General features: G+C 36.5%; 3 protein-coding genes across 5 annotated transcripts; 1 reads left to right on the top strand and 2 right to left on the bottom strand.

Moving 5' to 3' along the window:
- Positions 1 to 714: 714 nt before the first annotated feature.
- On the bottom strand, positions 715 to 4,301 carry LOC117637697 (protein RER1B-like). The gene is made up of 4 exons (XM_034372672.1): positions 4,085 to 4,301; positions 3,004 to 3,379; positions 1,202 to 1,382; positions 715 to 1,029 (listed from the first exon to the last, which is right to left on the bottom strand). The coding sequence occupies exons 2-4, from the start codon at positions 3,351 to 3,353 to the stop codon at positions 979 to 981; spliced, it is 582 nt and encodes a 193-aa protein (XP_034228563.1). The 5' UTR covers positions 3,354 to 3,379; positions 4,085 to 4,301; the 3' UTR covers positions 715 to 978.
- Positions 4,302 to 18,278: 13,977 nt separating this feature from the next.
- On the top strand, positions 18,279 to 22,191 carry LOC117637097. 3 transcript variants are annotated; one of them, XM_034371885.1, is made up of 4 exons: positions 18,279 to 18,412; positions 18,677 to 20,077; positions 20,301 to 20,329; positions 20,622 to 22,191. In XM_034371885.1, exons 2-4 carry the CDS (start codon positions 18,748 to 18,750, stop codon positions 21,267 to 21,269), a joined length of 2,007 nt encoding a protein of 668 aa, XP_034227776.1. In that variant the 5' UTR covers positions 18,279 to 18,412; positions 18,677 to 18,747; the 3' UTR covers positions 21,270 to 22,191. The 3 variants fall into 3 exon arrangements, with proteins under 3 accessions (XP_034227776.1, XP_034227775.1, XP_034227774.1); XM_034371884.1 differs by having other exon boundaries at positions 20,514 to 22,191; XM_034371883.1 differs by having other exon boundaries at positions 20,511 to 22,191.
- A 1,557-nt stretch (positions 22,192 to 23,748) lies between these two features.
- Positions 23,749 to 24,935, bottom strand: LOC117637793. Its single transcript, XM_034372810.1, has one exon. It carries the CDS (start codon positions 24,634 to 24,636, stop codon positions 23,959 to 23,961), a length of 678 nt encoding a protein of 225 aa, XP_034228701.1. The 5' UTR covers positions 24,637 to 24,935; the 3' UTR covers positions 23,749 to 23,958.
- Between the last annotated feature and the right edge of the window lie 2,736 nt (positions 24,936 to 27,671).

The following is a 27,671-nucleotide window of genomic DNA, read 5'->3' as shown; positions in this document are numbered from 1 at the left end:
AGAGATTGCCAGGTCGCAATATAATCAACTTAAATCACTCAAACCCACTATGCAATACATTTCCTTCCAATTTTTTGTGTCAAAATAATAGATGATTGACTAAATAAACTTCTTCTAAAGTTTCATTAAAAATTTCCATGTATTTATCATAATTTCGGTGGTTTTTATCTAATTTTTATCAATATCGATATTTTCCCAATATTTCAATCGATATTTCCGTGTTTTTGAACCACCGATATTTTTGAAACTATCGATTGAATTAATTGTTAAGTTATTTTTTCCAGTTCAATAAGGTTTTCCTCGAATATTTGAAGTTCCTCTCAAAAAAGAAAGAAGAAGAAAAAGGAGCCTAAACAATTACTCACGGTGAGATATTGGGCGAATATTTGGATGAAATTTGAAAAAACGGTGGCATTGACCATTTTAATATAGTATGGGTGCTAAAATGACCAAAAATAGTTTATTGGTCAATCTCGTCTCTAAAGACTTCAGAGTTCGAACAAGGAAGGTCATGGATCAAGAAAGTCAAGAATAAGGGAGAGAGAACAAATGAGTATGAGTTTGAGATCAACTTATCAATCTAATTTCTGATTATTCAAGTATGGAATCACATAGAACACAAGCTATAAGTATATGCCACATTCACCGACATTTGGGACATGAAATCATGGCAAGCATCTGAATGACTGCAGGAAAATTTCCATGAATAAGATGTAACAGAATTGGGGATGTCTCTGCATCATGCATAACAATGGGAGTAATATCAAAATTTAACTGGATAGTAATGTGTATAACAATTAAAGACCACACATAACCCAATTGTATGTTTTGTGAAGGCATAATGAAATCCATACTTGCATATCCTTCCAAGAAAAATTCTACTATCAGTTTCATGAATTTTCACAATGCCTAAATCTTTCCTACTACTCCCCATCAGTCACTTTTCTATTTGTTCTAATTACGTGACAGCTGAGGGCTTCAGTCTTTCCGGCCACTGCTGCTTGCAGAAGGTTTCTTGCCGCCATACCTCTGCAAAAAACAAGGGAACCAGATTGTTATTTTTCAAACACTGGAAATCTCATTACATGACAAGTCAGATGCTGATGCCAGTGCAATTGTAACCCATAGAATGAACGGATAGTGCTTCTAGAAGTGATAGGGGTGATATACGTAAAAATAACGAAAAGTAATTGAGACTCACCTGCTTCCCAATGTTGAAGGGAACATATTTGTATTTGATCATGTGCGCAATTTGACGCCTCATTGTTAGGACGAACAGAACGATCCAATAACAAAGCAGTATGGGCCAAAAGACAGGGACATCAAATGCAGAGAAGAAGGTCATGACAAATGCTATGCAGAAAGCCTTTGTGAAAGAATACCTGGAACCATGAATTACTTGCATCAATGAATAAAGAAAATAACAAGATTTTTCCTTTAACCTTGTAAAGCGAAGTTAATTGAAAAAAAATCATTTAACTTATATATATGGGCATGTTCACATGTTTCCTGTGACAGAAGCACAAAAGATTATTGCAAATGGCAAGAAGATTCTCCAAGGGGGCAGCAACTACATAAGACAAGCTCAATCAACAAAATAGTTTTGATACCTTTAAATATTGTTATTCTTTGGCAAGACAATAATTTATATTGTGCCAGCTACAAATACGCTTGGCTCTCTAACACGATTCTATGGCTGCAGCAGTCACGTGAAACTTTCCACATCTTTTTTTTAATTTTATCAAATTAAATATATTAATCAAAAGGGGCAAATAAAACCCTGGTGCAAACATGGGATATGCTTACATGAATAGCAACCTATGAACTCTTTGAAGTTACGTTCACTACATAAGCACTGAGCACCTAACCACCGAAACAGAATACTAAGTGCATAATTCTTCGGATGCCCAACTTTAATTGTACTGAAAAGTGCAACTATAAGTCTGCCTCTATAGAGTTTAATGTGGGATAAAACACCTCCACTCGCATGCAGTGACCAATAGTCACACTTACCCATGGATTCTTGTTCTTTGCCAAGGGAAAGAGAGAAGGGAACAAATCATTTGAAGCATCCTCGCCACAGCACAAAAATTCACCCCAATTCCTAGCCCAAACTTGAGCCTACTTGAGCCTTGCTCATTTCCAAAAAGAATCCAGCCATTCATTATAGCCTTCCAAAGTCATCAGCCAGGCCTCTAGCCTACATGCCTTTCCACCCACCTTCTATACAGCCAAACTTTCATTGCACCATCACCCCCCACAGACTCTCTTTCTCTACCATAAACTCCTATAACCATTCTTCCAACATAAGCTTCATTTGCCAAGACTAACAGCTTAATCCAAGGACCACCAAGATCTTTAGGCAGGAAAATTGTCCTGAACTCCGCAATATGGAATTTAAAGTCTTCACCATCCCTGACAGAAATTTCTCTCGGAATCTAGAGACTGACGCTGGAAACTTAAACAACACACATCTTTGGGCATATACATCAATGAAGAGGGAGGGAGGGAGGGAAGAGAGAGAGATGGCAGGTGGGAAGATGAGAAACATTTCCAATAAGTAAGATAAAGATAATACAACTGAGCTAGAAACGGAAAAATCAAACATCATGGTTCAAACTTTAATGAAGCAGAAGAACCAGCGCACTAAAATTTCTTGAGCCTTTCACACAGCAATGAAAACAAGACTCCTGCTAAAAGTAAAAACCATTTGAACATTTATGGGAAATTAAAAGAAAACTTTAAAAAAATAATAATAATAATAAAAAGAGAGAGAGGATTTCATCAAATGCAACGCCTTGAAAACCATTTTTCTCCAAGTAACCTGATTACCACACAATCTCCATGAAACAAGAAAAGTATAAGACACAAAGGGGCAACCAGTAAATGTTTCACAACCCCAAAAACATTAAGCATTACCATATAGGAGTGATATGAAGATAACCAATAACCTATAGAATGCAAACAATGTAAAATACGATAAAAATGGGAACATTAAGTTACCAGAACTTAAACTCAGGAAGTCTGCGAATGAAAGGCTTGAATTCATCTGAACCCTTTGTCGGCAGTAAAGCCCCACTTGAAGCCTCCATCTCAGGGTCAGTCAATGGTGATAAAAATCCAATCAGAAGATTTAGTATATAGATCCCAAGACCATATGAAATGATGTAAAACCCCTGAATATAATAAACCCGCAGCGCATAAACAATGAACAAAGCAAGAGTTCCGACCCATCTTGGGACTGAATGAGGAGTCGTCTTATCCAGATAATACTGATAGAGCCTCGACATGTCAAATATCCATTTGTTGACAGGTGATGCCGCCGAGGCACTCTCGTCCCCAACTCCCTCCATTCAATTCAATTTCCAAACTTCACAATCTGTTAATACAATGGTACGATCTTATCAAAATAAGTAGTCACAATCACAAGAAGCACCAAACATATACATATGTGTATGAATGAGTTTATATGCTGATATACGTATGTTGATGTGTATATCTATATGTATGCATCATGTATGATAGGCTAGCAGCAAACTCAAGTGAACACAACAGACCCCTTATGCAAAAAACAATCCCAGTCCAGGATATGTAAAAGAGAAGAAATCCTAATGTGGATTTCCGAATGCTAAGAGAACGTAGAATGAGAAACCTTAGAAGGCTTTCACTAATTTTGGGGCCCAAGAAAAGTTGGAAAACCAGTTAACTAAGCAAACTACTAAATATTTCATTACATGTAAACAAAACCAACAAAAATTACTACCGAAAACTCAACTTGTTCATTTCTCTTCCCATGCTTACTCTTTTTCTCAGCAATCAAGCTAAAAGCTAGGGTTTGGCACAAACAGACAATGTCCTCAAACAAACAAAGAAGCTTCAAAATACAGATCCAGCATCACCAGCTCCCACCAAATTCAAAACACACAAGATGGAACAAAAGTTTTTGGGATTTCCCAAAAACGAGTGATTGAATGCAAAATGAGAGACAATACAAATGAACACTTAGCACAATCAAAGGCAAATCCAGATCCAAATCAACAATGAACAATGGAAAACCAGAAAGGAAAGTGATAGGAAAGCTGACCTTCGATGACTGCCAAGCTTGGAGAGCGGCGAGAATTGATTGGCGAGAATTGTTGGAGAAGAAAAAAAGCGTGCAGATCTGTGTGGGTTTGAAGTATTTTTATTGTTTCTCTTCTCTTTTCTGTTTTTATATTTAACGGACAGTGACGCGCATGAATCGTTGTTGAATAGAAGTCACCAAGGCGAGGGGGTAGAATCTGAATATCGGGTGATGGGATGATGCCTTATGCTGCCAGACAATTTGGTAATTTTGCACAAAATGACCAAATTCTTTTGCTTTTTTGGCCTTCTTTTTTTAATTCTTATTTCCTTAGAGTATATTTTAATCTTACATTGTAAAAACCAATATTTTTTTTTTCTTCTCTTAACATTGGTTGTATACAAATTTAATTCTATGAAGAAAAAAACTAGTTTTTTTTCTATCACTTGCATCATGCGACATGAGAAAGGTTAGGTAATAAGAGAATCTGCAACAACATTAGTCAAATTTTAGTTATTTTAGCATAAAGATGACTTTAAAAGCGTTTTAGCAAGCCAGTTTTAAAATTTTACTTGAGCATCGTTAGTTATTTTTAACTAGCCTTGAATATTTTGTTATTATTTTTGAAAAACCAAAATGCTTTTTCCACACAATTTTATGTCTATAACTTTTATTCGTGGGTGAAATCTAGTAAATAAGAGAAACAGACACAAAATTATATAAAATTGAGTGTTCTTAAGAATTGCTCGTCTAATACCCTTGTAACCTGTAATTTTCATATTTTAAAAAACCATGTAATTTCTAATGATCAAAATATGAATTTAGTCTTCAAACTATAATAAATGTGTTATCTTTTTTTACCAGAATAATAAATGTGTTACATTAACGACAAAATATGAATAGCCGCCGAGCTTGCTTTTGGTCAAACTTTTCCGCCTCCATAATGGTTTGGGTTGGGCCAAGCCTTGTTTCTTGGGTCGAGTCTGTTGTGTCACGGCCGTGGGCGTTTTCGGACTTGGATACTTTAGCTTCTAGGCCCAAGACCTTGACTCAATGGGCCCTTGCCACGTCATTTCTTAATGTGGGGTCAAGAGGGAAAAAATTCAGGTATCTTTTTGGAGTTCAGAACGCTCCAAACATCATATTATTAGTGTTGAAGACAAAGGGTAGGTCCCGCCTCATAAGGGTGGAAGGCGTGTGAGCATGTAGGTCCTGCCTCATGTGGTGGTTTATTGCCGCTTCACTTGTTGGTATCTCTTTTTCCAAAACAAGCAAAAAACATGGAGTTCATGAGGCGAATAAATTTGACCCATTGAAAAATATTGATAAACACATGTCGTGTTGGTAGTTCCAATTACCTAAGACATAGGCAATAGAAAATAAAATTTTAAAAAATAAAAATAAGAGAAAATACTTTTAAATATTTTCCATTTGATTTTGACATGAATGGGAGAAACACTTATATGAAATAGGGATATCACTATTTTATTATCTTCGGTCAATCACGATATGCTATATATGATAATTTTTTCACGTGATAGTCTGTAATTGACCAAAAATAACGAAATAGTACTATTCTCGTTTCATACAAGTTTTTCTACATGAATGGAGGAAGATTAGATGGATAGTGTCCATCTCTAGTTATAGGGCTAAATGTAGTCAATGACTATAAATTTAAACCCTCTAAAATATTAATTTTTTAAAGACTAGTGTAGGGTTAAATTTTTTCATCTCCAGCCATGCAGGGCCATATTTTAGGGCCCTTCATATTTTATTATTTTAAGAAAAACTATGGTATAACACTCATACATTCTACAACTATGTATTGTTTAATTTCGTTAAACTACTCTTTAGAGACAATATTCCATATGACAGGACCCGAACCAAATTCCGCTTTGGAATTCGGGTCGAACCCTGTGCGTGTCCGACACTTGGCAAATGTCGGGCACAAATGACCTAATTGCCCTTCTACTTGAAATTTTAACCTTGACTCCTACCGAAATTTCGGCAGAGTCTCCCCTATATTTCGTTCAATCCCAAAACTTACACCTGTCAAAACGGGCACAAATATCCATACAACCAACAGCCAACACTTCAATAAACATGCCAAAAGTTCCAGTCTCACTCTAGGGCAATATCAGAGCAGTCTAATAGTATATAGGTAAGTTAATCGTTTTACACACCATCGCTTTTGTACCAAGAAGGTGCGGAAGTCAAGATGGCCCGGTGGTGGATATCCTGTGCACGCTACAGCCTGGGGGCGCAAAATATTTGAAAATGTGAGTGGACAAAAATAAGGGTTCATAAAATATCTAAGAATATTTTAACCCCCATTGTAAAAAAATATAGTTGAGTAAAACTAAATATCTAAACTACCTTGAAGTAGATTAAAATAAACGCAGTTACATATCTCTATAAATATGTGCAATCGTGTTCAAGAACAATAAAACTTGCATGAAAGCATTGAAATCCAAACTTGCATAAAAACACTGAAATCAAACCTGCATAAAAGCAATGTACTCAAAACTTGAATCAAAGCACTGCAATCAATCAAAACTACCACTCGGATGTACCCCTGTAATTCCGTCAATTCCCCTGGCAGGTCTCGGCGACACACAGTCTATCCGAGCCGCAAACTGGCAGGATACAGGGGACTATAGTCAGCCTGATCCGCTGGCAGGTCTCGGTGACACAAAGTCAACTCGAGCCGCTCTGGCAGGATTCAGGGGACCGTAGTCAGCCTGATCCGCAATCCTGGCAGGTCTCGGTGACACAAAAGTCAACTCGAGCCGCAAATCCTGACAGGTCTCGGGACACCAAGTCAATCCGAGCCGCAAATCCTGGCACTCACGGTCCGAGCGTCCCCGAAACTCGTGAGGCAAATGTCAAGTGCACTGACAAAACTGAGGGTAAACTGGATGTCCGTAGACATCTGCATAACTGAGGGTAATAACCATAGATGGGTACTCACGGTGGTTTAAAATATATAACATTTCTGGAAAATCTGCTGAAGAACTGAATTTTTTTAAATAAACTCTGAGAACTTCTGAAAGATCTGATGAATAACTGAATGTTTATTAAGTCAAGAACTCTGCTATCATCAGAAAATATAAAGTTTCTGAAAAATCTGATAAATAACTGAATTTCTGTTAAATCTGAAACTATACTGCCACTTTATCTGATATAAATCTCAGACTCTGCTCTCTATAATTCTTTAGCATAGTTAACTAGGCAGTACAAAGATAAAGACATTTGGCTTCACAAACCATACTAGGAAAATTCACTACCAATTAAACTTATTCAAGATCAAATAATGAAATTCATTTATATAAAATCATTTATAAAAGAAAAGTCCACTCACTCTTGGTCCGAGCTAGCTAGACCTCTTGTAGGTCTCTTTTGCAGGCTTGCCTGGTCCCGGATGCCTGGGTCGACGGAAATGGTGGCCGGAGGAGGGAGATCGACGGCGTTGAAGTTTCGGTGAGTTCCCGTCGTTGTTTGGCATTTTTCGGCCAGCACAGGCCGTCGGCGGACGGGGGACCGGTCGACGAAGGGAGAGGGCACGATGGCGGTTCGAACGCCACCGGTCCCGTGGCCGGTGGTGCCCTGTGGCGGCGCCGGCACTCCCTATAAGGCGACGGCACGATCAGCGGGCGAGGAGAGAGAAGGCTGAGCAGGTTTTTATAAATCCAACTTCGAAATATTTACGGTTATGCCACTAAGACTCTTTTGACCATAACTTTCTCGTTACAACTCCGATTCGGGCCCACTACGTGTCTATGAACTCATTTCACCGTGCTCTACGCAACGGTGTAAGTGAAATTGTCAAATTCCTTCTCGATCAAAAAGTCACCTTTTTCTTAATAAAATATTGCGAAGGCAAAATTGTCTTTTCGCAAAATAAAATATTCCTTAATTATAAATTTTAGGTTTGGGTTATTACACCATATATGACACGTGCACGTTTTATTTTTTATTTTTAAACAAAACGAATTTAAAACATTTTAAAAGGTTTTAAATATATTTTTAAAAAAGTAACTTTTCAATCAATGGTTCTGACCTCCAGCGATCATAAACCAATTATATATATTAAAAATAAAACGAATTTGAAAAAATTTAAAAAGGTCATTATAAAAATAAAAAAACTTAACGACTAGCTAATGTAATACTTTGTCTTCTTGGAAAGCACATGCGTTGGGCCCATAAAAAAATTTGGTCTAGGCCAAAGCTGGGCTATAAGTAGCCTGGTTGGAGGACTAAAAGGCCAAATATGGCCAATTTTTTTTTTTTTTGGCTCATGACTGAAGATGAATTTTATATTATTTTAAGGCTATATTTAACCTATAGCCATGACTGGAGATGGCTTATAATGTCTAGGGATTTCAGAAATCCCCAGAGGGGTTGGTCCCTATCAGGTCCCAGACCTTAATGGGGAGAGATTTCGGGGCAAAACGGGTACTGGGTACTGGGATCCTTGAACTTGAAAAATCTCCAACGGGTATGGGGAGGGGATGGTATTGGCATCCTTGTCCCTGAACCCGACTCGAAAATATATATGTTTATATTTAAATAAATATATATAATTATAATATTTATGTTTAACCCTAAGTTAACCTCTCTCTCTCCTAATTCTTCCTAATATTTTCTGGGATTTCATATTGATGTGGTTTTGAATTGTTGAATTGAACTTAATTTGGATGTGTTGAATGATAATTTAATATGAAATTTAATATTAAAATGTATGATAAATATTTTTTATGTAAAAAATATCAGGAATTCATGGCAGATATGGGGGAGTCCCTCATCGGAGGCAGAGACGGAAATTTCCCAAAATTTATTAAACGGGGATGAGTTCAGAGACCGGGGTGGAGATGAAAAACGGAAATAAAAATAGTATTGTCATACCTGATCCCTACCCGACCCGTTGCCACCCTTAATAATTTCGAATGAGACGACCAATAGACAGCATAGTTAGGAAATGACGTGGACAAAATATGGCCAAACTCATGATGTTCGGTGGGTAAACAAGGTGTGTGGCAACGTAACCCTCCAACAAGTCATCCATGTACATAAAATAAAAACTACGAATTTTTTAATTTTTTTTAAATTTAAAAAAAGGGTAGGATTGGTTTTCTGGATCTCTGCTTGGCTGGCTCCACACTCTAAACCAGCCGAGCCTGCCACAAAAATTTTGCTTGTCATTTTCAGTGTTTTGTTGTACACGTTTTCATGCTTATCCGACTCTGACTTTTTCTTCTTTGGTCTTTGTTTTTTTTTCTCCAAGAGAAGGAAAATAAATTGCAACCAATAGGAAGACTACAGCTGAAAGAAGTGGTTAATCAGCTGAGCCTATTAATTTGCATTACCTTCATATAAATGTGGTATTTCACTAGTGGTGAAGGGCCATAAACTGAAATTATATAAATTTTTCTTTATATTTCCTTCCACACCCTATAAATAAACATGAGGTGGCCAAGGCCACTTATGGCCTAGGCTTGCCTTCGCCCTATTATCGTGTGACATGTTGACATGATTTTATAATTTCATTCGAATGATAATACATGCATAACCTATCTAAACTTTTAATTTTAAATAGTATAAAATAAATTCAACACAAATTATAATTTACGTCAATTCAAAACAGGACGTTGATATGTCAGATGATGTTTCTTTTTTTTTCTTGGAAAATCATGTAATGCAAATTAAAGCTATCAAAGTAAGTTTTTTATTGCAATAAAATATATATATATATAAAATAAATTTGCTGTAAACACGCATTGTATGCAAAATAAATATCATATATATATATATATATATATATATATATATATCTGGAGAGCATGCTTCCTTAGATATTTGTCCATGATGAGGGTCTCTTCTTGCCCATTACTTCAACTTGCAAGCTCAGTCAGTTGGCCAAGATATTTGCAATGGGGAAAAGATATTTCAGCAGTTTTTTTTTTTAATGGAAAAGTGCCCATGTCTCTCAACAAATCTTGGCTTGAGTATCATGCTACATTAAAAGTCAACCTTATGTGGCAGGCCCAGATCCTAGAAAGAATAATAATAATATAATATAGAATGTCTTTTATCATGGATTATATATATAAATATTGTGTGCCCAGCACATTACTTTTCTATATACTTTTTGTTTTTTTGACATATTTTCCTTCCTAAATACCCATCCCCTAGTATGTTGGAAAAGAAAAGTAGAATGAAGAATATGACATACTAAGAGGATCTTCAGGAGAGTCACTAAATTTTAACTAAATTTTAGCTGAAATAACTAAAAAGCTATTATAGCAAACTACTTAAAAGGTGTTTTCTCCAGCAATGTTCTATATTTTGGCTAATTTAAAATATTTTATTATTATTTTCTCTTTCTCTTTCCTCCTCTTTCTAAATCCAATATATTTATTAAAAAAAAGTAGAACCCAACCTCACCAACGTCCCAAATGTCTCTATCTCTCTCCCTTTTTCTCTCTTCTCCTAGCCAAATTCTCTCTCCTCCTCTCTACATGTAGAGAGCCAAAAGTTGGTTCTCCAAAATAAATAGCCAAGTAAGGAGTCTGTGGAGAAGGATTTTCCTTCTTTTTAGCTAAAGTAGCTAAAGATGAGAGGATAGAGAGTTTATTGGAGATGCTCTAACATTACAACTATGAGTAACTATATAGTTCTAGAATCTTCTCACTTTCGTTGGTCCCTCTATTTAGTTTTTGAATTTCATACTCCCTAGTTTTTTTAAATATTTTTTTTTAGTACAAGAGACAGTTTAAATTAGAAGAGAGGGGATTTCTTACACGTACACAACTAAGATGTCATGGAGATTCGAACATGAGATCTCTTATCTATAAGTCAATACCATTTTTCACTAGATTAAACACCATTAACATCGATTTTTTTTAATTTTTTTTATACAAGCCATTATCTACAAGGTGATTGTAATAACTTTAAGTCCAATGGTGTTGAATAAGAATTGCAATAAAAGAAATAATTGCCAAGTACAATGTCCTTACAATGTAACTGTTATGCACATACTGCATCATAATTAACCATACATATGGTGCGTTATAACTTCATTTAATACATCTTACCTTATAAAAAATACAGAAAACATCTGCTGTTCTGAACATACAATGAATATGTTTACCTAGAAAAAAAATATACAGTGAATTATATAAAATTTTGATGTTATTGTATGAGTTTGATGCTGTCGTTGAACTCTTTCATATTGGTACTATTATATTTATGAATAATACTACTCTTACCACATTTATATACTACATTCATATACTATCTTATATGACAGATGAGATAAACAATCCTAAATTAACTTCTGTAGCTAACGGTGTTTATGTCTGAATTATGAACACAACCTTTCGATTTTGACAACAAGAAATATATAAAATCTTTAAATTGTTATAAAATGGACTGGGATATGTGCGAATTTTGAGCTGCACGTAAAGTAGATGAGACACAGCATTTAACGAGATTCGGCTATGCCTACGTCCTCGGAGAGCAGCAGCAGTAACTTTTCCACTATATAAAATAATAGGGCTACAACTTTAGTGTTTACAATATGTGTGGCTCACTGAATTTTCTCTCTTGGAGAATTTCTCTCTGCTCTCTTTCTCTCCACTCACTCACCCTCTTTCTTCCTTCTCTTCCTCTTCTCTGCCTGACTCTCATTCTTCTCTCAATTGGAGGTGTGCATGCAAAGGCATAATAATGTCTTATTTATAGGCTAAGGAAATGATGCCCGTGAATGTGCAATAAACTCATGCACCAAAGTCTACAAACAAATAGTAAGTGGGCTCCACTACTTTATACTTTACAACACTCCCCCTTGGAGACCACAAATAATATGTCAGTTGCTTCATCAGACTTTGCTTGGAGAAAACCTAGTGAGGTAGAAAACTGATGGAAGGAAGAAAGAAGAGTACAACAATCTGTATAGCATACTTCTGGATGCTCCCCCTGATTAATATCTCCCCCTGATGTCTTCATGACTATCTTTTGGAGTGAGAATCTTTCGGAGTGAGTGAATGATGTAGCCACCAACAATTCATGTAGTAAATATATTTCCAGTGAGCTATCTCTATGTAAATCATAGAAATTTTTAGATTCTGCATATCTAACAACACTTGGGCTATTTGTAAGTTTACTTGAAAAGAATATGCCCGTATATGGTTTTATGCAGAGATAGCATCAAATATGTCTTACATCATCCCAAAATGATGGTGATGGAGTTGAGCCCTATCTGGAAAATATGATGTCCGGTCCAATATACTTCCGGAAAATCCTTAAAGTGTCCAACGGATAATCCTCATAAAAATGCTTCAATACTTTCTTAGTATAAGCAAGAATCTCGTTTGCATAATGCTCGATCTTTAAGTCGAGACAAATATTTCTTGAACTCTTCAGAAGCTTTAATGTGTTGCAAACACATTATAATCAATATACTCACTGAGGCAATTTATGCACATTAACATTGAGTACAGATTTTGTGCTTCAGGCACATGTCATTCAGGGACTTGCTTCATGCAATTTCAATCCTTTCAAGGATTTTGTTTAAAGGGATTAAACTTTATGACACATTATATAGCTTTAACCTAGCTATTTATACATCTTTAGGGAATCACTTCTGGTGATATGCTCCGTGCATTTAATAACCCTTAAAGATAACATGTTGGTCTCCGTAAATGTGCAATAAAGGGGCACAATTGAATCTATAAATATGGAGAAAACCCAACATTCCTTGTTTATGCCAAAAAAACATTGTGTCATACAAAGTAGGTATATTCCCTTTTATTCCGAACACCCAAGTATAACTTTCAGTATTAACAAATTTTGGGGTTCGTATTGTGGGTTTGTTCTTTCACGTTCATTCTTATCTATAATGGAATTACCTCATTCCATTTTGGCCAATGATATTGTCGACATTTAATAATTGAACGTGGTTCCAATCAACACAGCCCATTGATGATTTGAGTAGCTACTCCAAAATCAAAATTTGTCATTCATCAATTCATGATCCCACCATTCTCATGTGCATGCGCATGCATCAATTATAAGCATTTCTTTGCTTTTGGGTACCCAAGCCACTTCAGGGGGCTTTTATGATGTGAGAATGTGGATTATAACCTCCAATGGAGCGTTATTTTATAGTAGGGCGTGGATAATCTCCATTTAGGGAGTTGGAACATTTAGAACCCATATATCTGTCATGCTGCAGGCATGCCACAGATTAATACATACATGTCAATTAATTTCTGGGACCTTAACCCATATTATGGGACTTTAACCCATATAATTTGCTACGCATTAGGCGTGCACAATATCAATATTGACATGTTAAAGGATTGTCCTTTTGGGACTTCAATCCATATCATTTGCTACGCAACAGACGTGCATCATATTGATCACTGCTATACCCATATTTTGTTCTTATGGGACTTTAATCTGTGCAGTGTATTATCAATGTATCCAACTTGCAATTTGTAAAATTTGCATTAATAATTCATGGATACATACAAGCCATTCTTTTGGAGCAGACTTATCTCCCCATTTGGTTACCTTTCAAGATAAAATATCAAATAAGTATATAAGCATAAAATAACACAAGTATTGCTTACATCCTTAGGTGGGAGAAACTTTTCTCAAGTATCATTCATGCTTGTATCGGCCCAGTAAATATAATGTAGCGCTTGATGATCTAGTTATATCCTGCAAGAGCAAAATCACAATTCTTTTGCCTCTGTCAAAACAAATAACCCTCAGAGTTAGGATCACTTCATGGATTCTTTCTTCAGATGTTCATTCTAAAGAAATAAAATCTCTTATGAACAGAGAGTTACAAAAAGAGAAAAAATGCAAAAAATTGTGATATTGATTGCAAGATAAGGTAAGCAATCAAGGAAGGAAGCTGGTGGGAGCAGACAACAAGCTCTCATTTCTCCTAGTCTAGAAGGACCTCAGGAGATTAGAGCATAAGGTCGCCTTCACAGTTCCCTAATGCAGCGGAAACGTGATCAGGGATAGTCTCGCTTCCTGAATGGATGATCAGAGATAGTCTTGCTTCTCGGGCATATTGAGTGCTTACTAATAAGAAAAACAAGTAGATATCGCATCACTAGGTATGGGGAAAACTGGATGTCTTCTGCAAAGAAAATTTCGTTAGTAACACATTTATACACAAATACAAGGAATAGGTAGAACCGGTGAATTTCAAATTAACCATAGGAAAATTGCGAGATTCTCGGGATACTTTTGAAAAAGTAGCTCCGTGAAATCCGTAAAGCAAGATCGGCTTTGACGAAAATAATACTTGAAAACGCCGAAAGTGCCGACAGACATTATTAGAGGCCGCGTGAAGTTTTGGAATCTGGGAAAGAAAAAGATAATATGGGGATCTGAGAAGATATTGGGATCCTGGAAATGTTGCCACATTTTCGTCTATAGATATTGCCTTTGCAAAACTTGATTGGAGCAACTGCGTTTCAACTCAACTTCCTTCATTTTCTGAAACTTTAGTTTTTCTAAGACTTTCTTCGAAACCTTCTTAAAATGGCTTCCTCTTCTTCCTGCCCAAATTATTTCAATTTAAATGATGCTCCCACAACAACCAGTGATGCCAAAGTTTGGCGTCCATCCTTTGTATCCCAAAATCGTCATCTCACAGTTAATGATTCTGTGATGATGAATGATGCTACTGCTGTCATAGTAGCTAGGAATTTCATTACTCCAATGGATGAAATATTGTTAACAGGGAGGTCTGAGGAAGAGGCTATTGATGACTCAATGGCTTTTAGCATTCAGAGTGCTGCTTCTGTTTCTAACATGGCTGATCGTTTGCGTGCTAGAGCAAACGAGGTTCAGAAGCTAACAACTGAAAATTCGTCTCTTCAAAGAATGCTTCATGAGTCTCAACAGGAGGTTGAGAAACTTAAAGGAGAGAATAATGCCTTGTTGAAACTGGTGAGTTCGTACTCTGTTGATACACTGAGAAGGCTAGACATGCTGCAGGTCTCCAATGAAAGAATTTTGGGAGACCACGAGAGGCTCATGGCTAAGCTTAAGAGGCGCCGTCCTCTTCCTTCAGAGGCTTCCAGAACATAATGTAATTTTATAGATTTTACAGGGCCTGCACCTTCATTGCAGGTGGAAAAAATCTATATGTTGTATGCTCCTTTCCTGTTATAATAATTGCGCACATTCTTAAACTTGCACCTGTGGTTTTTACGTCTTTTCAAAATGACGGTTTGGAACCTTGTGCCTTATAGGTTCAAATAACCACATCAAATCTCTCAAATTCATATTTCCATGCATGTGAGCCCAGAACTTTTGGCCTGGGCTAAACACAAACTCATAATTTATTTGCCCTTTTCAAATGGACATGAAATATGGATTGAGTAAAAGCCACGATAATATCGCAATATAGTAGTGAAGAGCATTAACTACTATATACCCACAACTTCAAGTTCAGGATCTCTCATATATTTGGATCCATGGGCTTCCGGCCCAGATATAACAAAATATGTGGGGAGCCTCAATTCATCATTTGAGGTTTATACTGATATTATCCATTTCACGGTGTATTCTTAACAACCGAAATTCACAAAATATATTTCTTCCTTGAGGTGTCGATTATAACATAATCGAACTTTATTAAATTCATCATTCTCTTATGCCAAAGAAATATGTGGTGTACCACAATTTGCAATAATACCTCAAGGGTTGTCCATTTAACTGTTGGAACTTTAGGTTCTCAACACTGTTAGATTTTGAACTTCATGCCAAAATCACATATTCTCATGGTATGGACATTCAATCCCCTTAGATTTTGAACTTCGGGCCAAAATCACATATTCTCATGGTATGGACATTTTTACAATTTTTTGTACATATTTCGGGACTTCAAGCCCTTACATAATTGTCCATATTTTGAGGAACTTCTGGCATCTCATTTAATTGCTCATCCATGAGTTTAAGGAACTGCAGGTTCCCTTTTGTATATAGTGACGGTTTACCCAAAATGGTTAATATTTATGCATACGTCACTATTCATGTATATAGTACTATTCATCAAGTCATGAATACATATCTATTCATGTGTACAGTACATTTGCCAGTACAGTTATTATTCATGTGTACGGCACTTTTAACCAATACGGTACTGTTACATCATTAAGGAACTCTAGGTCCTTATTTACATGTCAAGGATCAAGGATCTTCAAGTCCGATCTCTTGTTTACAAGTATAGTACCGGAGAGACTGCCAGCTCTCATATCAATATCATCATGAAGGATCTTCAAGTCCTGATGTAATTGTATGATGAGGATCAAGGAACTTCTGGTCCTGATCTGCATACTATAAAAACTCATCATACAGCACAATTAATCCATAAAATAAATTACTGGTAAATAAATTACTGGTATGGACGATAAACCCGCACCATACTTTAAATAAATGTAAATGTGCGGTAAAATAAATTCATAAATTAAATTGCTTGATGTATGGACGTTAATCCCGCACCATACTTTAAATAAAATTAAATGTGCGGTAAAGTAAATTCATAAAGTATGAGGGTTAATTCCACATCATACTTTAAGTAAAAGTAAATTTGCGATAAAGTAAACGTGCTTGTATGGGCACTAATTCTGCTCCATACATAAAAGTAAAGGCGTGGACGATAAACCCGCACCACCCTTTTAAATAAATACTGTTGTATGAATAATAAACCTACATTATACAGTAAATAAATTGTATGGGTAATGAACTTGCACCATACAGTAAATAAAATAGTTGTGGGGATAAAAACCACCACTGAAAATATAGAAGGTGAAACCGTCCATTAAAGCTAATAATAGAATTATTGTATATATAAATTAAAGGCAATTGTTGGTGGGTTATTATCAACACCACGATCAGATAATATTATATTATATTGTTATCGTTTGTGGAAGATAGCACGCTTGTCTCCCCAAATTGAATGTTTTTCTCCTGTAATCTGCACACACATGCACCAATATTGATATTAAATAGTATAAAATAATAATAATTGAAAATATAGGGAGCTTATTTGCTAGCTTCCTTATTTGTCATACGGGGGCTTTTCAAATGGGGAAATGATGGCACATGCCACTTTGTCAAAAGGCTAGAGATAAAAAGATGAAGTAGGTGCCAACACTTGAGTGACCTACACCTAAAGCAATTTGGAATCTAACTTGGTGGGCATGTGCAGCTATCTTTGTGAAAAAAAAAAAACTTTGGGCATCTACATCCACAAACATTATCTTCTTTCCCTGCCACCCCCTTATAAAATTCAAACCATCAAACCTGGGCAAGTCATAAGAGGCGGCCTCCAGAGCATACTTGAGGAACTACTTATCTGATGGGCCATAATAGATGCAGTCAAACTCAGGATCTATGAAGGGATAGATATGTTGAGCATGATGAATAGTAATAATAATAAATAAACAATATAAAGAAAACAGAGTGCTTATCTCCTGGGTTCATCAAAACATATCCCACGTTGAGAGCTTTTCGTGCTGATAACGTGTTATAAAATGGACTAGGATATGTGCGAATTTTGAGCTGCACGTAAAGTAGATGAGACACAGCATTTAATGAGGTTCGGCTATGCCTACGTCCTCGGAGAGCAGCAGCAGTAACTTTTCCACTATATAAAATAATAGGGCTACAACTTTAGAGTTTACAATATGTGTGGCTCACTGAATTTTCTCTCTTGGAGAATTTCTCTCTGCTCTCTTTCCTCTCCACTCACTCACCCTCTTTCTTCCTTCTCTTCCTCTTCTCTGCCTGACTCTCATTCTTCTCTCAATTGGAGGTGTCTATGCAAAGGCACAATAATGTCTTATTTATAGGCTAAGGAAATTATGCCCGTGAATGTGCAATAAACTCATGCACCAAAGTCTACAAATAAATAGTAAGTGGGCTCCACTACTTTATACTTTACAACATAAATGAATAAACAAAGAAAAAGAGAATAAAAGAAAAATATAAAAAGAGGAGGACCAAATGGAAAAGTGCAGGTTAATGGGTCCCGCCCTTATTTGGCTCACAGATTGTGGCTGTGGCTGTCTTGGCTGAGCAGATTGCTAAGCCTCGGCTTTCAGATGCTCTTTGCTCTGCTTCCCATGTCATTTTAAAAGCTTTTCTCATTTTTGGGTTTTATTGCTTCATCACCCACATTCACTTTCCTCAACCTCACACCTCTCTGTTTCTCTCTCTCCCTCATATCTTGCAGCTTTGGCTTCCATCACGCCCTCTGGATCTCTGCCGTCAAACGCTCGCTGTGTCTAAGTCTTACCATCTTCACCTTTGGAGGTAATTTGGGCTTAAATTCTTTCTTTTGTTTATTTCATCAAATAATAAACGTTGGAATTTTGTGTGCCTGCGTTAGCAAAAATGAAAAAGGAGGTATATCTTTAGTAACCCAAAAGAGTTTTCTTTCTCCTCAATTACTATCTGGAAAAAAGAATGTGAATTTTGTACTATAAATTTGAAAATTTTGTATCCATGAGGATGGGGATGTGGTACAAGGCTTGAACTTTTCATGTTTGATATACGTATGGTGGTATGATTTTTCAGGTGATTTCTGGTGAGACATTGAAATAAAGTTGTTTAAACCAAACTGGACAGAGTGTAAAAGTGTATTTGTCATGTCTGATTGGGTTGCACGATCATATGATGCTGGTGAAGGAACAAGTGAGCGAGCTTCATATCCTTGTGAATCTGTTTGGATGGCTCATTGGATGTCCACAACTTGTAAGTCAGAAACCAAGGCATGTGGTCATGTATCAATTCATTATGAGGATGCCCAACAAAATATTCATGATTTTAAGAAGCATGCCTTGTTTAGAGGGTTTGGAGAAGTAACTGAACCCGAAAGAGTAAGAAAAATCAATGAGGGTTGTAGTCTGACAGAGAGTTCAAAGGAAACAAGGAAAGAGAGATGGGAAGGCCAGTCCTTTCCAATGTTCAGTCTTCCTCCAAAGATTAGTTTGGCTAAACAAGACCAGCCAAATTCTACTGTCCATGCTGGTGTACTTAGTGAGGGTAACTCACCTGCAATGCCTGCCTGGGCTCTGCAAGCCACCCCATCGCTTCCCAGCGGGCAGTTGAAATATCATAATTTTCTTGAGAATAATAGCCCAGCTGTTTCTGAGTCATTTCCAGATGAATTAATGAGATCAGATTCTGAAATTGTGCCACATCAATTTAAGGGTGGGAGCACTTCTTTGCCTTCTTTCATGTGTAGAGAGGAGGAAATTAATCATTCGAACTCTCTTCTAGCACCTCGACAAAATGTCAGAAATACTATTAATCACTCAAGTTCCACATTGTTGGCTCATGAGAGGAATATCAATGACAATTCCATCTCTAGAAGATCAGAAGGTTCATTGTCGAGGCAGAATGATGCGGTTTTGGTACAACATGACCCCTCCAAAAGCAGTAAACAGAAACCAGATTTTGTTGGTAAGAATTTCTGGGAAATGCAAAACCAGTCTGGTATTGGTTTGCTTCCAAGCAGCAGCAGTCCCCAAGAGGTGACCAAATTGGAAAATGTATATCAAGGATACTGTTCTCGGCCAAGCCTTCAGCGTTCTGTGCATAACATGGATACTATGAGAATATGTGCTACTGTCAACGCTGAGGAAGAATTATCTGGAGGTGCTCCCAAGTTCTCAAATACAATTCACCATTTTCTGTTCTCAAAAAACATCGGTGTTAACTTGTCTGAAGGAGATCAAGTGTTTGGACAGTCAACTGTATCAAAAAAATTGAAAGGAAAAGCTTCCAGTGAGCTCCGTGGTTTTTCTCCAGAGTATGTTCTCCCTGTTCAGCCTGGATTCAAGCTGCTACCTTACAGGAGCTCTACAGATAGTGAAGGAGAGGAAGATGTACGAGATGTCAAGGCTCCTGCGGTCGAATCATCTTCTGAAACAGATATTATGGGCATGGATGCTTTCCAGGATAACCTTCTTCCTGGTAGTGACACACTCTATCTCATATATTTCAGGACTCTCAACTTAGTTGAACATCATTTACCCCATGTTATATGTATAGGCTATTTAGGTTTTACAGCATCGTGCTTAAAATTAATATATATTTCAGAAAGTAATTATCACTAAAGTTAGTAGCAACATATAAGAAGTTTTCTGTGTTCTGCTTTATTATGTCTTTTGGCTAATGATTCTGCTTGTTGTATCAGGTGTGGTGGCGTCATCTCCATCAGATAAGGTAACTCTTACTAATTTTGTTTTTGTGAATAATTTGTTGAATCAGTATTTGTTCACCCAGAACACCTTAAACGTTGCCTTCCAAGTAAATTGGCCTTTTAAGGATCAACTATGTTGGATTGAATCTGATAACATATTTAGCATAACACTAAATAGGAACCTGTTTCGATTTTTGAATTTAGCAGCATGTTGAGAAGGGCGAGAAGTCACCTACATCTCAATCAGCCTTCACTTCAGGCAGAGAAGAGATTGGAGCTAGACTTACTTACACAAAATTATTTGACATAAATCAGGTTGCACCTTTTGCAAGTTCAGCAGAAGAAAGGGAGACAAGCACTTCAAAAACCCAGAGTTTGGATGTGGAACATCTCCTTTCCCATGCTGAGCAGCCCACAAATTCAAAATCCATTGCAAGTCCAGAAGGACCTCAGGGACCAGAGCCAGGCAGCAGGTGGGTTAAACGTCTCAAGTTGAGTGCTTCTCAGTCTGCTCATGGTACAAAAAGCTCAAAAATGGGAGAAGCCTCTTCACATGAAAAAGTGAACAAATTTTCTAACAGGATTATGAAATGCGGTATAACTAGTTCACAACCTTCTATGGGCAGATTTCTTGGTAAAGAACAGATGGCATTGGATCAAACTGCAACTTTATTAAGAAATGGTGAGTCGTCTTCCATTGACTCGGGGGCGAAAATTCAAAATATAACACTCTCACATCCTTGGATTCAGAGGTGGTCTAATAAAATAGCATCCCAAAAGAAGTCTGAAGCAGTGGTTGTTTTTAAATCGCAACGTTTGAAAGCAACAGTAGCTGAATTTCAAAAGAAGCAGTTTCCAAGCATTGCTGCTATGGCACTCATGGGAAAGGCCATGAGTGGTTTCCATCCATGTGAGTTTGCAAACAAGGGGTCATTTGTGGTTTGGAATACCAAAGGATTTTAAATAAATGTCATGCATCTCTGGAAAGAAGAGTAGGGTATACAAAGCATGGGATGAGGACATTGGCTTGACGAAGATAAAGAATGCGTTGTCCATCTATGAGAATCCATGACGAGGGCTGATTGTGGAGTTATATATTATGAATGTTGCTGTCGGTTTTGGCCAGTAGGATTAATATGAGGCTCTTGTTTCTCGGGTATGGCCACTACAATGGAGGATGAGAGTGGCGTGTTAACTTCGTTTACTTAATTTGGGTAATTGGAAAGCAATGTCCTAGATGTCATCCTTTTGCTTTTCCCAAAATTACTGGAAGGAATCTTCAAGGATCGTATTAGTCATCCCCCAATCTATGCATGCCTGAACAATTCTATTGTTAGCTTTTACATGTTAGTATAATCTGGGGTTATTAAATACTTCAATGACTTGCTTGTGGTGAATGGTTCAATTATCATTGAAGTGGCCGGAGGAATCATAAAGGTGAATTACTCTGATGGCCACCCATTAGGCTCCAGAAGCTGCTGATTCAGCAGATGATGCAAGGGAGGTCTTCGTAGAGAAGAGTTAAGGACAAATGATGCAGAGGATCGCTTCCATTGTTCAAGTCAAGCCGTGATACTATCGTCTTGATACACCACAACATCCATAGACTGAGAAGGAGAAACTGTTGATGATCTTCTGCTTCGAATTAGAACAAAAAAAAAAAAAGATGTGAGCAAGTTTTACAATTCCTGCGCCTTCTGATTGGCTGTCTATATACTTTTATGCTGTTTTGGTATTTGGTTGCCCTCCCCAAGTCTTGCTTTAAGGTTCTGTAACATATGCCGTAAATTTTCCTCCATCTTCTTTGGAGAATATGTTGGTTGTTTAAGAAATCAATGAATTTTCAGTTTTGTAAGGCATTATGGAGAAAAGTTTTGTTGATCCATTTGATCAGATGTAGACAACAAAGACATGCCATCCAAACATTTTTCAAATTCCTTTAAGTTCTTGTTCTTCAGGACTGCAGCCATTGCGAACAACAAAGGCATGCCATTTCAATATTTAGCTAACTTGTTTAGCACTCGTTTTTCAGCTATAGTTCTTACAAAACTATTTGAGCCGGTGGAGAGTTGGATCAGAATTTCATAGAACTCATACACATGAACATTAGCTACGTGCATTATGCTGTTTAATCATTTGGATGTGTTTATATTGCGGTGATGTTGCTTTTCAATTCTAATTTCTACATCCATTGTAGATGTTTGCTATTAATAAATAAAGTTCAAAACTTCTTGCAATATGGTTTTTATTTGTATTACTTCTAATCTATTAAAAAAGTAATAAGCTATTGATTTATCCATAAATTGCATTCGAAAAATCACATCCAGCAGTGGTTGGATGGGCTGATTAATTTAAGAAAAACTTACGTGGGTTTGTTCCTATCACGTAGGAGTGATCAGTGATAAAATAGTCTAATTAAAAGATAACATGTGTTCAAATTCAATGAACATTTTTTTATTTCTCAGTGGTTGTGCATCTCTTGGGGGGGCAAGGTGAAGAAGAGCTCAAAGGAACTTTGAGGGATTTGATCAAGCAGTTTGCTCCACACCTTCTACCATTCAACACTGTCATAATCTATCTGAGTGTTTCTCGATTCTTCGAGGGCTTATAGACTTAAAAGTTTTTACTATTGTTATTTTTAGTTAAGAATCAAATACAATTGAATCTTAAGATATAGACAATCCAATAGGGTTGTAGTTTAGTGACATTACCAAAAGTTATTATTGAGTTAGTGCTGGTGAAAAGGCAAAGATTTTTATTGAGTGAGTAGAAAAGCTCAGTGCACCAACATTTAGTGCTTGTATTCTATGTCCCACGCTGTGCCCCTCTTATTCTGGTTTGTGTTATTGAGGTAAAGGGGCAAAGATGCTCATCTATATGGAGCTGTCCAGTAAAGTCCATGGATTATGGAATGGCTGAAAACTGGTTTGTCAAAAACTGCTTCAATTTTATAGGAAACTCTTCAGACTTTACGCCACCAAATTATCCTTTCAATCCAGAAAAAGAAAAAAAGAAAAAAAGAAAGAGAAAGTCTGGATTGATGCATAATAATGTGTGGAACAGAATTTAGAATACATTCTTGCCAGTATGCCCCTTGTTTGAGCCATACAGACAATGGAAACAGCTCAGGAAAATTCTCTTATCAGCAAATCTATTCTCTTGAAAATTGGAAGTACCCATTTTCAATTGGCCTATTGGCATATGCTTGGAAGTTGGAATTGATTAGGTGATGATTTAGTGATGTGGGTCATGCCACATGGTCGACCCATATTTTTTTATCGAAGTATGAGTGGAACTCGCTCGAACTCTTGTCGTGACTCGTGAGTGTGAGAGTAAACGCTCTACCACTAAAGCTATGGAGTGGCCCGACATTGTTACCTTGTCTAAGAGAAAAATAAGGTTTTAGAAGTCATTCTTGAAAGAAAAAAAATTGCTAAACAGGTAGCATAATTGCTTCTGTTACTAGAACTAAGATTTATCAGTTTGAGGGAAATATGAACAGAGCTATAAGAAATTTACATTGCACTTCTGATATAGCAATGTACAAATACTTACAGAAACACCCTCCCACCCCCAAAAGAAAACAAAAGATAGGGGGAAAAAAAAAAAAAAAAAACCAGAAACTTTAGATTTTCCCATCCCATAACTCACACTAGTTTACAGAGAACTCTTCTTGAAGTCGAAACATCTGCTGCCTGGCAATGAAAGCCTCAATCTTGGAGCGAAACTCCTCATTACTCATGGAGTCTTCAGGGTACGCACTCTCTGCCAATCTCTCGCCAGATTCAACCCTTTTCTTGAATTTTTCTGTCTCCGACCGCCTCAGTAAACGCCGTGAATTCTTGCAAGCCTCACGCTCTAAGTTCTCTGATTGGCTCCTTGTAAAGTTCTTGATTTCCCTAGAAATAGTATGAGGCTGCTCAGAAGCTGTGCTGTCCTCAGCTCTGTTCTGTATGGCATGGTATTCGATCGCATCGCTGCGAATCTTCTGGTTCTTTTCGCTGTTGTGAACAAACTCATCGTAAAGATCAGCTCCTATGCTGGAGTCTTTACCTGAAAACCTGCCGGACTTGACAAGGAGAATGATGACAATTATATTTCCAACGACGAACACGAAGCGAGGGCTAACCACGAAGCCTGATATGTCCTGGAAGTAGAAGCCAGAGTTCTTGACAGCATGAGGGAGCTGAAGAGAAAACCTGGAAAGCAGGAGCAGAACAACAAACACCTCTATCAACCAAAACAGATTTGCAATCTTCCGAAGCTGGCGGTACCTCAATATGGCGTTTGCCTTCTCAGCTTTGATGTCATAAAAATTGATTGAATCCATTTCTCTTTTAAAAAAATGAGGTTGTGAGAGAAGAAATAAATGAAAATCCTGAAAAGGGTTGTGAGGATTTTGTGTGGTTCTCACTCGAAAACGAAATGGATTTTTCGCAAGGCTTGGTAACCTAACATGTCTCTGATCAGAGCCAATATTGGTAGCACTACTATCAGAGTAGTAGATTTTGTGAGGGGTTTGATGATTGGAAGCATGAAAACAGAGGAAACAGAGTCAAATGACTAATATGAGAGCTCTGTTTTAGACACAGGAAATAGAATGACAAAATGATTGTGTTGTTTTGTAGGTTGAGATTTTGTTGCTGTTGAACCCTTTACATGGCGCAGGCTTTCTATATATAGGCCATGGAATATAGAACTTTTTTCCTTTTTCTTTTGAAATGTTTTTTTTTCTCTTCTTTTTTTGGACAAATAGGACAATTCCTTTTTCTTTAGCTTTTATTCCTTTCATATTACTTTATTTCAAATTTGAAAGTTGAGGGTTTATCCAAGGCTCCATCATAACAAGGCTACCCTGCCTACATGAGTTTGTGGAATATGGTATACTAGGATTAGCATATAAAAGAGCATGGACAAAAATATGGGGAATAAAAAGATAAATATATGCAAGAAACGTTTCCTTCTGTTTTTTTTTTCCCATTTGTTTAGAGATCTATGATATGGATCAAGATTCTACATTGATATATGATTTCAGTTAAGGAAAATACAGACGCCACATTTATGTATCATGTTTTTAATAGAAATGGGACTCATTGTGTGAGTGGATTCCATCTCAATTAGAGAGATGGGATCTCCGTAACATTACTCTTAACGTAATTAATAGTTGTTAGATTAATGAATTATTCATGGTGAATAAACACAACTTTTTGTGTGGATAAAATTAGCTCAAGTGATTTAGAGCATTTATAACTGTATCGAAGGTACTAGGTTCGATTCTCCCTCTTCCAATATCGATTGTATTAATAAAAAAAAAAAGTGTAGAATTTGCATAGACTAAGTATCATTATAAGCCCATTAGCAAAAAGAAATAAGTATCATTTAATCACTTGAGTTTTCTTTTTGAGAAATTTGTTGTTGGAATTGAAATATAAAAGATTGGCTTATTATCACAAAACGTCCCTAAGGTTTACGAAACTATCATATTGCATTCTTAATGTTTTGTTGTGTCATTCGTGGTCCTCAAGGTTAGTATGTATGATCACAAATGGTCTCTGCCGTTAGGTTCCGTCAAAAACTCTGTTAGTTTGTTGATGTGGCATATATATATATCACAAAACATTCCTGAGATTCATGCACCTATCGCAAATGGTCTTTGCGAAATTTTTTAATTTAAAATTCATATATATATATATATACTACGTCAGCACACTAACATAATTTTTAATGGAACCTAACGGCATAGACTATTTATGATTGTACATACTAACCTTGGGATTCATGAGTGACACAAAAAAACATTAAAAATGTAATCTAATAATTTCGTAAACTTTAAGAACGTTTTGTGATAATAAGTTTAAAAGATTTAAAAGAAAAGTAAGAAAAACTTTTGAAGAGTTCTAGAAATTAGACTTCCACAGTGGAACAAGATGGAGCCCTCCACTCCAGGTGGCAAACATATTGAATACAAATACATCATTGTCATCTAGATTCCCAGGCTTCAATTTCTTACTCACTAAGAATGTGCCAAGTAAGACCTACTTTCTCTTGCTTTTTTTGCTTTATTTATTTAAATTATTTTAAAATTATATATTTTCTTTCTAATTAACTTCTTTTAATTTGCAATTACCTTTCTTCTTCAGTGGCTTTCAGTTACTTCCGTGCCTTAAGTGACCCACGAATAATTGTACACTGCCCTCTCTTTTACTTGCGGACCAGGGGGCTACGTGGCACGTTTTGATGTTCGTTTCACACCTTCCCCATCAATCCTGGAATGGACCTGGAAAATATTAATCTTAGCTCAAGTGATTAAGTAAAAGAAAATTACTAATGAAAACCCAAGGGAGAGGTAGTTTGATGCAAAGTTTATCTCTTGATACACAAGTCAAAGTTCTACATAAGCCATACGTAGAGTAAGAAAACAACTATAATCAGTGACGGTATTAGGAATCTATCTCACTTAGGCGAACAATTGAATTAGGATCATAACAATTCATTTTTCATAATATAATTGATTAACTAAATATTAGGATGATGATATCAATTAGTGGTATATTTTTTCACAATGTTAGAAGAAGTCCGAAGTTTGAATTCCTTCTTCCGACTAATAAGAAGAACATTAGTTTGAATTCCTTGTTCAATATATTATGTTGTCGGACTATCTATTTAATGCATCGATTATGTAAATATTTATTGAATGTGGGAACAAAATTGATAATTTGGCTATATAACATGCCAAAAGCTGCTTGAAATTCCTAATAACTTTGTTGAGGTATAGCAAAGTAATAATTCAAATAGAGAGTCTTTCTCTCATAAAAAAAAAAAGGTAAGTAAGGATCACAAATTGTGGTTTCTAGGTATAAAATAATATATTTAGGTAACAATTTTTATATTTATTGGAAATACTGTGAGCATATATTTAAATTTTAGAAGAGATTATGGTGGACAGCGACCAGACCCCGCATGAGTGGTGCAACTGACTTTTAGGCTTTACCAAAAGAGAACTCGCATTACTTAATGATAACAATAATCATGAATTGGTTATAGATTAAGCAAACACTTTGTTTTTGTGAGTTAAGTAATCTTTGTAATTTTTTTATTTTAAATTTTTAAAAAATATTTTGTTCTAAAAACCAATGTTTCAAAAAAAAAAAAAAAAAAAGCCAATGAGAGTTGGTTCAGTTGGTAAGGTCTCTACACTTTGTGTAGCCCCAATAATGTTCGAGTCCCGCTACCAGCAGTCCTCGTTGGTATGCGATCTGTAATTTCCTACATAAATCAATACTAGTGATTGCTGGTAGTTGGGTGTCACAGGTTATGGGTATGCTCTGACGTTGGTAGTGAGAGTAGCCAATCTCTCCCAAAACT

This window comes from Prunus dulcis, chromosome 8 (genome assembly GCF_902201215.1).
Source record: "Prunus dulcis chromosome 8, ALMONDv2, whole genome shotgun sequence".
Lineage (NCBI taxonomy): Eukaryota > Viridiplantae > Streptophyta > Magnoliopsida > Rosales > Rosaceae > Prunus > Prunus dulcis.
Note: the sequence above shows the minus strand (reverse complement) of the source record. Positions and strands in the feature narration are given on the sequence as shown.